Source organism: Xenopus laevis, chromosome 5L (genome assembly GCF_017654675.1).
Source record: "Xenopus laevis strain J_2021 chromosome 5L, Xenopus_laevis_v10.1, whole genome shotgun sequence".
Classification (NCBI taxonomy): Eukaryota; Metazoa; Chordata; class Amphibia; order Anura; family Pipidae; genus Xenopus; species Xenopus laevis.
Window position 1 is genome coordinate 52,599,872 of NC_054379.1, and position 11,374 is coordinate 52,611,245.

General features: G+C 41.3%; 1 protein-coding gene across 1 annotated transcript in view; it reads right to left on the bottom strand.

Annotated features, from left to right (window-relative positions):
* The window catches only part of LOC121393891 (kinesin-like protein KIF28P), a 41,141-nt gene extending 37,339 nt beyond the window's left edge, over positions 1-3,802 (bottom strand). Inside the window, exons 1-3 of the mRNA XM_041563732.1 lie at positions 3,430-3,802; positions 703-894; positions 305-511 (exon numbers count right to left, since the gene is read on the bottom strand). Coding sequence (XP_041419666.1) covers positions 305-511; positions 703-894; positions 3,430-3,531 — 501 coding nt within the window. The 5' untranslated portion in view covers positions 3,532-3,802. The remainder of the gene's footprint in view (positions 1-304; positions 512-702; positions 895-3,429) is intronic.
* Between the last annotated feature and the right edge of the window lie 7,572 nt (positions 3,803-11,374).

Consider the following 11,374-nt stretch of genomic DNA (forward strand, 5'->3'; position numbering starts at 1 on the left):
ACAAAACTTGACCCTTAATAAATCTGCCCCTAAGACTGCACACCACAGCTAAAAGATCCCTACATTTTTCTCTATCATGAATTCACTATAATGGCTTGTATTGGTGTTTGTTTTAGAACAAATGGCAATGGTTTCTCAATACAGATAACTTATTGGGTAAATATATCAGAAGTCTGGAATAAATTGTTATTTGAAGATAGTCATCTTGGGGTCCAAGATTACACTGAGCAATTTCCACCTCGTGGTATATCTCCCTGTACATTTTTAGCACACACATATCATATTAACATAATTAGACACTTACCTGGTACTGTTTGTTTTCTTCCTGGTTAGTTTCAATAGCTCGAAAGAGCTCTTCACATACAAGTGGGATAATACCTCTGTTAGTGCCATATCCAATCATTGAATAGCTCTTTCCCGATCCAGTCTGCCCATAAGCTAATAGTGTAGCATTATAACCTTGCCAAGCATTATCTAATACTCCTTGACCAAGGTCTTGGAACACAGTTTTCTATAGAAGGAAAAAGCAACGTGTAAAGCTCACAGTATGAGCAAGAACAACAAAAAAAGTTAAATACAATTCTACTTGCCACCTTTTGTTTAAATTTTACGTTTACATGTTTAATTTACATTCAGTACTGAAATCTAGCACTACCATTAAAGAATTATACCTCCTTGTCTTCGCCCTTTTTGTTGTCTTACCTGATCTGCATATCTGCTATCAGGGCCATCTGGAACAAGCGTTCCTTCTGTGTTCTTCAAATATTCATTGTGTGACCAATATGCAAGATCAAACTTGAATGTCTTCTCATTGCTGACATTCTTTGGGTCATAGATAGTGGTGCAATTGGTTTTCATAGAGATGACACATTTACTGCTTGCATCCTTTTCTCTCTGGTTAAAAAGATTTTTTTTAAATGTTTATCAGATGAAAGTTTTAAGAGCTTCCTTAAGGGTAGAGACATATGGTCATATTCAGGAAGATTAGTCACCCGGCGACAAATCTCCTCTTCTTCGGAAGGAGTAATCTCCCCGAACTGCCTTACCGCCTGCTAGAATAAAAATCGCCGGCGGGATGGCACTCAGAGCGCTTTGTTTTCCGAGATTAGAGATTAGTTTGAAAAGACATATTGCACCATATCATGATTTTCATTTGGCATAGCAAGATGGTGTTTTTTAATGTTTATTTTGTACCATTTATATGGTCTTGAATAGCAATAAACAGGGCCTACAAGAGGAGCTGTAGTTCATTTGTGGCCAATTACTTCCCATTACAGGTATGGGACATATTATCCAGAATGCTTGAACCTGGGTTTTTCTGGATAAAAGGTCTTTCTGTAGTTTAGATCACCATACTTTGTCTAATAAAATAATTTAAACATTAAATAAACCCAATAGGACTGTTCTGCCTCCAATAACAATTAATTATATATTAGTTTGGATCATGTTCTAGATACTTCACTACAGTCGGTTAAGGGTGAATAAAGAATAAATATTTGTATTCTCTCCTTACCCGTTCACAAAAGCTAAACACAAATGGGAGTCTTACCACAGATAAATGACAAATTGGAAGAAACAACTGCAACCTATATACAGTAATTTCCTAATTGCCACACGAGATAGAATGGTCCAATTCAAATTTATAAACCAGGTATATATCACTCCTATTAAACTGCAGAAAATGGGCAGCTCAAGGGAGGTGAAATGACCCAAATGTCAAACCACTGACTCCAGCTTTGTGCATATGGTATGGGACTGTATTCATATATTCAACTACTGGTCTGCAGTGGTAGAGTATCTGACAGAACAACTTGCACTGCCAAGAGTAGAATTCTAAAACACTGAACCAGAAAAAGAATTGAGGTTTAATGAATAGGCCCCTTAATGTATGAAGTTCTAAATTACGGAAAGACCCCTTATCTTATCCCGAGCATTCTGGATAACAGGTCCCATACCTGTACTATGTACTCTTTCTGGGCATTATACTGTTGGTAATTAACACACCTTATGGATTAACAATTACTATTTAGGACTGCTAGATCTTTGTATATTCATTATTGATACAGGCAGGTATGAGATCAGTTATCTGGAAATCCAAGAATTATTGGAGGCCCATCTCTAGGAAAGCACTGAATCCAGGATTCGGTTTGTGATTCGGCCTTTTTCAGCAGGATCCAAATTTGCCTTGAAAAGCCGACCCCGAATCGTAATTTGCATGTGCAAATAAGGGGTGTTAAGGGAAATCACATAAGTTTCCGTTTCAAAACAAGGTGAAGAAAAAAGTAAAGAAATTATTTTCCACTTTTTCCTTTCCCAGCCTTTGCATATGCAAATTATGATTCAGATCGAATCTTGCACAAAGGATTTAGAGGTTCGGCTGAATCCAAAATAGTGGATTCTGTGCATCCCTAGCCATCTCCCAAAGAGACTATTTTAAGCATAATTCAAATTTTTTAAATTATTTCCTTTTTCTCTGTAATTATAAATCAATACCTTCTACTTTATCCAAACTAAGCTACATGATTCCATATTAATGGCTAAGCAATTCTATATCAGTTTAGGGGATTATTTATCAAAAGTTGAGTTTGTTAGGGTTTTTTCTACCTCGAATAAACTCACAACTTGAAGGTTTGCTTATTTATGGAAAAACTCCAATATAAAAAACATCAATCAAAGAAATCCGGGGGGGGGAAGAGGACTCAAATTCATCAAGTTATTGACCTTGAATAGCTTAAGGCTAAAAGATGGTTCAAGGGACCTCTGTCATTCATCTCTACGTGACCTCGACAGGTTTTAGCTGCTGTATTTTCTTGCAGCTTTTTCAAATTTTTACTGAAACTATTTTAGAAAAACATCAACGTTTTTGGCAGACTTAAAGGGGTGGTTCACCTTTAAGTTAACTTTTAGCATGTTATAGAAAGGCTAATTCTAAGCAACTTTTCAATTGGTTTTTATTTTTTATGTTTTTTTAATTACTTGCCGCATTCTTCTGACTCTTTTCAGTTTTGCCAATACTAATATTAGCAAAATAGTACTAATGCTCTGTAAGGCTACACATTTATTGCCTCACCATTTAATATTCATATTCCAGTCTCTTAGTTAAATCAATGTATTGTTGCTAGGGTCATTTGGATCCTAGAACTGGAGAGCTGCTGAATAAAAAGTTAAATAACTCAAAACCACAAATAATAAAAAATGTTGTCTCAGAAAATCACTTTACATCTAACTACAGGTAAACTCAAATGTGAATAACCCCTTTAAGATCCTTATTTGGACAACCCCAGGTCCCAAAACTTCCAGATAATAGATCATGTCCCTGTATATTTCTGAGCAGAGGAAAACATTTTTTTTTTTTTTAGATTGTTTCTGTCTAATTTTAATGTAAATACAGCTAGTAGAAAAGGGTAAACACAAGGATGATTCACCCACCTTGCTAAAAGGCCTCACCCGTACAGCCACTTTAACACTGTCGTAGCTTGGCATATTTCTTAAAACTTCAGGGGTTCCACTCTTCAAACTACATTTGGACATAATACAGGTAGAAGAAAGGTAAAAGTGAACTGGTTTGTTGCAGCTGCTGTTCGTATCTATTGCTCTACACTAGAGGCTATCATTAATAATAGAAGAATGCTTTCATTAAGGCTGCAGTGTCATGTTCGTGCAACAGCCTCTCATCTTACAGCAACTTTCACAACAGAAATATCTTTATGTATACAAGTGCCAACCATTTTTACTTTTATGAAAACAATATATTTTATAGTATTTTTTTTTACAGATAATTTATGTGCTATGTCACTATGTTAAAGGCAATTGCATATTTCTAAAGATGTTATGTTCATGAACTGGGTCACTTTGTTGAAGGCACTGTCTTATAGGATACGACTGTGCAGTATCACTGGACACCATGGCATTATATATAAATAAAATAGCATTTTTTTCCTTTGTATTATTTAACTTTTAGCAGGTTAAAGAAGAACTAAGGCTTAACTAAAGACGTAGGCTAGAAATGTTACATCATGGTACATTATCTGTTGGGCTTCTGTACCAGCCCAAGGCAACCACGGCCCTTTAGCAGTAAAGATGTCTCCAAAGATGCCCCAGTAGCTCCCGATCTTCTTTTCTTCACTGCACATGCTCTGTGATGCTGTCAGTTACTGAGTTTAGGGACCAACTCAAAATATATAGTATATGTAGAATATAAATTTCACAATACAAGTCTGATTAGTAATTAATACAGATAATTACTACATGGCAGCACAGAAACTAGTGCAACTAGCATCAGAATTTCATAATCAGCCATGTAGCATAGGCTTACATTACAGGCCAACCTAATTTTCTGTTTGATAATTTGCGACAACCCCTAAGATAAGCTTCTCAACAGCTGCTTAGACTTAGAGCATTTAAGTGTCGCAGACACTTTCCAAGATGGTGACCCCTGTGACAAGTTTGAAATCCTGGATTATTGACAAACTGAAACTTTAGGATTGGGCAATAAGGTCATTACATAAAATATGGCATGTTTCCTATATTCATTTTTAGGGTTTAGGTCTCCTTTCAAGGAAGAGCAAAAAGTGTGTGTGTGTTAGAGAGAGAGAGAGCATTTGTGTGTGTGTATTTTTTCCAGCCAATTTATATCTAGCTTTAACATTTCAATCACTTGGCCCTTCCCTCAACAAATCTGCAGGAGCTCAGAATAGATGTTGACCTGTCTTATGGACCAGATGTGTCGGAAATGCGTCAAGCAGTGATGTGTCTACCCAGTGTCGGACTGGGACACCAGGGGCCCACCAAAAAACCATAGACCAAGGGCCCACCAAAAGTTTTTAGACCAGGGGCCCATCCTCAATACTATTTTCTTCCTCTCCTCACTCAACCTCTATTCTTCTAGTCTCTTTTCCTTACATATTATAATATATTATTTCACCTATTAAGCCACTTTGTTCTCATAGAAATAGGGAATGGCCATGAAATAGGCAAAAAGTTTAGCAGCATGAGGGCCCACTGACACCTGGGCCCACCGGGAGTTTTCCTGGTATCCTGGTGGGCCAGTCCGACACTGTGTCTACCTATCCATATGGTTTTTTTAATAGCTGAAACTAAAATTGGATTTTTATCTTTTCTTCTGAGGTGCAGCCTATTCTTCAGCTTTGTTTTGCCAATTTCATTGTGGCCAGCATGCCTATACAAGTGGAAGCACCATAACGGACTGGAATGGTTGTGTGTTCTAAATGTGAAAATTAATTCTAAATTAAAGGGGTAATTCACCTTTACATTAACTTTTAAAATTAATAGAATGTCATGTTTTTAGCGGTCTTCAGCTATTCATAGTTTTTTACATTTTTTGCTGTATTCTTTAACCTCTTTCTAAATTTCAAATGGGGTTTACCAACTCTGTCAGTGAAAACCCTATTTCTTTATGAGGTTGCATATTTATTGTTACTTCTTATAAGGTATCCTTCTATTTAGACCGCCCGCTATTCATATTCCAGTCTCCCATTGAAACCACTGCCTGGTTGCATCTGTAATCTGGACCCTAACAACTAGATAGCCGCCAAAATGCCAGAGTGGAGTACTGCTGAACAGAAAGCTAATTAATTAAGAAAACACAAAGTAAAAAAAATAAAAGGGGGGGGGCGTGGTCTGATGGCGCACTGAGTGAGACGTGTTTTGTGGAGCTCCGACACACTGCTATCTTAAACTCTTATTAGACCTGTTGTTCCTCGCCCAAATGAGGAGAAATCAAAAAGCACCGACTGTCGGTAACACCCCAAAGATCCCTGCCGCGAAACGGAACCGGGATATCGAAGAATTCTTTGAGAAACCTCATGACGAGGCGGAGAGGTCCGGTGATTCCAATATGGTGGATGAAGAAGATCAGCGTTCCGTGAGTGATACGCAGCTACTAACACCGGACCCCCCTGCTCTCCAGACGCTCTTGGCTGCTTTACCCAACAAAGCGGATTTGGCACAGCTCTTGTCGGACATACAGTCCTCGATAAAGCAAGAGGTAACTGGCTTACAGACAGAGCTGACTAAAATGGCGGGCAAACTTATGGCTGTGGAATCGGCCCAGTCGGGTCTACTTGACAAAACAGACCAGTTATCCGCAAGAGCCACTAACCAAGAGCGGCAGATTTATATGCTAAAAAGGGCGACGGAAGATCTAGAAAATCGCAACAGGCGATGCAACATCAGAATCAGAGGGCTTTCAGAAAAGGCTGACCTCCCAGAAGCCCGCCGCTCTGTCGAAGGCCTTTTCCGACAACTACTAGGCCTGGGCGCGGAGGAACCACTTCCAATCGAACGGTTCCACAGAGTGATGTTTGGGAGGCAGGGGAAACCTAGGGATTTGCTGTGCTGCATGCATCGTTTTGCCCAAAAGGAGGAACTCCTGCGCAGAGCGAGGGAGGCGGGCGAGTTGGACATCGAAGGTGACAAGATTGAGCTCTATCAGGATCTGGCTCACTCTACGATTCTACAACGCAGATTTCTGAAAGAGTTAATAGATGTCCTTCGATCACAAAAAGTTGTTTACCGTTGGGCTTTTCCGTTTGCCTTGGCGGCTAGACACAACGGTACTTGGATATATCTCCGGGAACCTGCCGACGCAAGCCGCTTCTGCTCTGCCTTGGATATCGCAACCCCGGACCTCTCCGCTTGGGCTCACTACGTATATGGCTCTGAGGACTTCGTTCCTGATGGCTGAACGGAAGGCGCCAGCTCCCATTTTTGCTCACTTACCTGAACACCGAGTGACCTGCTTCAGGTACCCTGTGATCCTTATGGCTGTCACTCTCAGGGATTATCCTATGGTGCTCTGATGGTTTTTTGAGTGTGTCATATTTAGCTCTTTGCTTTGTTTTGGCTTGGTTTTGCCTTTTTGGAATAGCCCCTCTTGACTTTTGGGCCTCCCGTTGTTCAAGCTTGGATAATTGCTCTCCCTTAGACCTTTGGTCTCTCTTTTCTACCGCTTCTGGATCTACTATTATTGCTGCTTCACAGCCTTTACCGGGGCAACATCTCCAGGGCAGTGTGTATAGGTTCAACATGCCAGGACATCACCATATGCTGATCCCCTTATGATGGGCTTTTTACATGTGTCTTGTCATCATTGGGTTAACTATTCCCTCTTCAATTGTCTGAGCGACAGCCTGCCTGAAATGTGTTAGCGATATTTTGGATCCTTTAAATGGGCGGAATAACATCTCTGCTTCCTGGGGTTTGGTGCCTTTTTTTTTTTTTTGGTTGTATCCTTGAGCAATCTTTCTCTGTTTGCATCTACGTTTACATGCAAGGCTACTGTGATGCTATGTTCTGTGTATATCTGTTATGCATACGTGGGAATGTAGTAGAATGTAGATATGGGTTCCCCCCCCCTTTTTTTTTTTTTTTTTTTACTATTTCTAAGCATAGTCTTTTGGGCATCTCCCAGGCTTGTAGGTGGTGCTTGGCCCAGGTTAGCAACTATACTCTCCATTCACTATGGTTTAAGTAAAACTCTCAAATTGTTTATGTTATCAATGTTTGCTGTTATATTTGCTGTTATATTGTGTCGGAGCAACACGTTCGGTTAGCTCCTAGACCCTCCCCTCTTCTATGCTCCACGGTTCTCCCTACTACACGGGGGTAACGGTTTGTAGTATCCCCGTTAGTAAGAGCGTATTACCTTTTGGGGGAGGAAAATTTTTTCCCGCTTCTCCCTTATACAATTTTCTTGACCCTCTTTTCACTTTCCCTTCCTTCTTTCATCTCCCTACTTTCCTGTACATACTCTTTTGCCCTCCCTTCTGTCCCCTCTTCCTATCCTTTGGCCTTACTCTTACCTTCTTTTCTTCCTCCTCTCCTCCTCCCCCCTTTTTTTTTTTTCTTCCCTCTCTTCACTCCCCTCATTTTGGTCTTTATCCCTCTTTTCCTCTCTCTCTTCTCTTCCCTTACTTTTTCCTTGGTCTACCTTTAGTATCTTGCCATAATGCAGTCCCGACAACAACAAGTTGCTTCACGAGGTACTTCTCAGGTAAAAGTGGTCAGCTTAAATGCAAACGGTCTCAATTCTCCCAAAAAACGTATCCTACTCAGCGCAGAATTGCGAAGGTTAAAGACTCAGGTAGCTTTTATTCAAGAAACCCACTTCAAAGTGGAATCGGTCCCCCGCTGGTCCAACAAATACTTTCCAGAGATACATTGTAGTGTCCCCCAACAGAATAAAACTAAGGGGGTGGCTATCCTCTTTGGCAGGAACTTCCATTTTAAGGTTCTCTCCACCAAAAAAGATCCTAATGGTAGGTTTGTTTTTGTGAAAGGTACCCTAGGTACTCAGAAAATCACCTTTGCCAATATTTACTTGCCTAACGAGCATCAAGACGTTGCGTTTCACAATATCTCAGAAGTTCTCCTGAGCTTCATGGACGGCCTTTTAAACTTGGGTGGGGATCTGAATGTTCCTCTGGCTCCTCTCATTGATTGCTCCACATGCACATCCAGCGTGCCTGTGAGTGTCTCTCGTAATATTGTTAGAGACCTTCACCGCCTGCAGGTAGTTGATGCATGGCGTCTTGTCCAACCTGCAGGAAAGGACTATACTTTCTATTCCGCCAGACACAACCTTTATACTAGAATTGACTATCTGTTCCTGTCCCACCATCATCTTGGCGTTTTGGGTGATGCTGAAATTTACACCCGCACATGGTCCGACCATGCTCCTGTGTCGGTGACGGTGTCTTTGAACACGGATTTCTCTAGAGATGGCACTTGGAGGGTGAACGAATCGGGGCTAAAAGACAAGGCGTTCTTAGACGAACTTAGGGTTGCCCTACAAAATTATTTTACGGAAAATGTGACTGATGATGTCAACCCTCTTACGGTTTGGGAAGCACACAAATGCTGCATTAGGGGCATTCTTATTCAATTGGGTTCTAGGAGGAAGCAGGCACATAAGGCTAAACATGAGAAGTTGTTATTTGATATCCGGCAATTGGAGACCACTCATATGAGTACCTCCGATGCAGCCTCTCTGATGAAATTAGTGGAATTACGCACAGCCCTGACAAACCATCACGACCTTTTTGTAGAGAAAGTCATCACGAGAATGAGGCATAGATTTTATGAGCATGGGGACAAATGCGGTAGATTACTTGCCCGTCTCCTACGCTCGCAGGTCACCAGGAATTACATCCACAGCATTCAGCCAAAGACGGGGGGTGCTTTACACCACAGCCCCCTTATAGCTCAGGAATTTCATAGGTATTATTCTGCTCTCTATCAGCTCGAATCCCCCACAGTAGTGGACGGCATCCCTCACGCTGATGCTATCGACACTTTTCTTAACTCTGTTGCTCTCCCTAGCTTGAATCCAGATCAGCAAGCAGCTCTTGACGCTGACATTACGGCTGATGAAGTTTCCCAAGCAATTAAATCTTCTCCGACGGGCAAAAGCCCGGGACCGGATGGTTACACTGTGAGCTATTATAAAGCCTGCTCAGATATCCTTATCCCTCATCTGACTAAAGCATTTAATGCTCTGCAGTCGGACGCCCATCTCTCCCACACTTCTCTGGAGGCACATATCTCACTGTTATTGAAAACTAATAAGAATCCGGTGGACCCTGGCAGTTATAGGCCGATCTCCCTGATAAATGTCGATGTCAAGCTCCTAGCAAAGATAGTCGCTTCCAGAATACAAACAGTACTAAACCCGTTGATCGGTCTTGACCAAACTGGCTTTATCCCGGGTAGAGAATCAAGAGACAATACTAATAAAGTGATTAATATACTACATTACGCAAAGCGTACCAACCCCCCTCATGCTCCTGTCCACTGATGCCGAAAAGGCCTTTGATAGGGTTAGCTGGACATATATGTTTAGGTGCCTCACAAAATTTGGAATGGGTGAACGTATTAGTAAGTGGATACAATCTCTGTATGATGGGCCTGTAGCCAGGGTCAGAGTCAACGGGGTGCTCTCCGAGTACATACATATCAAGAATGGCACTAGGCAGGGATGCCCTCTTTCCCCTACTCTATTCGCCCTTGCGCTGGAACCCTTTCTCGTGCATGTCAGGTCTCACTTAGATATTTCGGGTGTTGCGATTAGGGGCAAACAACAGAAGATAGCAGTTTACGCCGACGACCTGCTTTTCTTCATAACTAATCCTATTGTATCAATCCCCAATTTGAATAATCTACTGGATACGTATAGTCAATTAAGCAATTTCAAGATAAACTTCTCCAAGTCAGTTGCGCTAAACATCTCCATTCACCCGCAAACGATCCAGGGACTTTCTCAGAATTTTCCGTATAGCTGGGCGCATCGTCAGCTCACGTACTTAGGCATTACGATTACAAAAGATTATGATGAGTGGGTGGAGATCAATTGTAAGAAATTACACAACACGTTAGCTAAAGATTTCCGTGCCTGGTCCAAGCAGCCTTTGTCATGGGTGGGCCGAATTAATGTTGTTAAGATGAATGTTATGCCTCGTTTGCTCTATTTGTTCCAATGTGTCCCGCTCTTCTATCCTACCAGCTGGTTGAAGACTTTTCAATCCTCTATTGTTAAGTTTATCTGGAATAACAAATCCCCTAGAATCAAATCGGTTCTCCTATACAGGAAAAAAATTGATGGGGGTCTGGCCCTCCCGGACTGTACACGATATCTTAGAGCATCGATACTTAATAGGATACTTGATTGGTCTTACCATGTGGACAATAAGGGATGGGTTGAAATCGAACAACAATCCTCGGGTACGCACCTTCTGCACTTGCCTTGGATTGATAAGCTACATCGGAGGATATTATATCCCTCGCACCCGTTACTTAAAAATACTCTGAAGATTTGGGATTTGGTAAAATGCAGCCCTAGTATTACATCTTTTCCTTCGCCCCTTATGCCGATCACGAACAACCCGGCGTTTCCGGCGGCGCTTAGACCCAAAGCGTTTCACGAGTGGTTGGTAGATGGCCACCTACAATTTGTACATGTGTTGGAGAAAGGGCAGCTGGCTAGCTTGGAGCTTCTTAGGCAAGCCAGACCTAATGCTTCCCTCCAAGATTATAAATATTGTCAGATTAAACACTTCTTTGCTTATCTGGGAGGTGACAAAGTGTTGGGGAGACCACTAACTCCATTTGAAAAATTATGCATTTTGGAACTCCCTCCGTCACACACGATATCGCTTACTTATGATATGTTAGGGCCGGTGTTGGCAAGGAAGCAACTTCCATTTATAAAGGCGTGGGAAAAGAGATCTTGGCTTAGATATTCCTGAAGATTTGCATAAACGGGGCATAGCTAATCTGATGTTCAGTTCTAGATGCTGCAAAATTCAAGAGTTAAATTATAAGATTCTGTGTAGGTGGTACTACACACCGGTCAAAT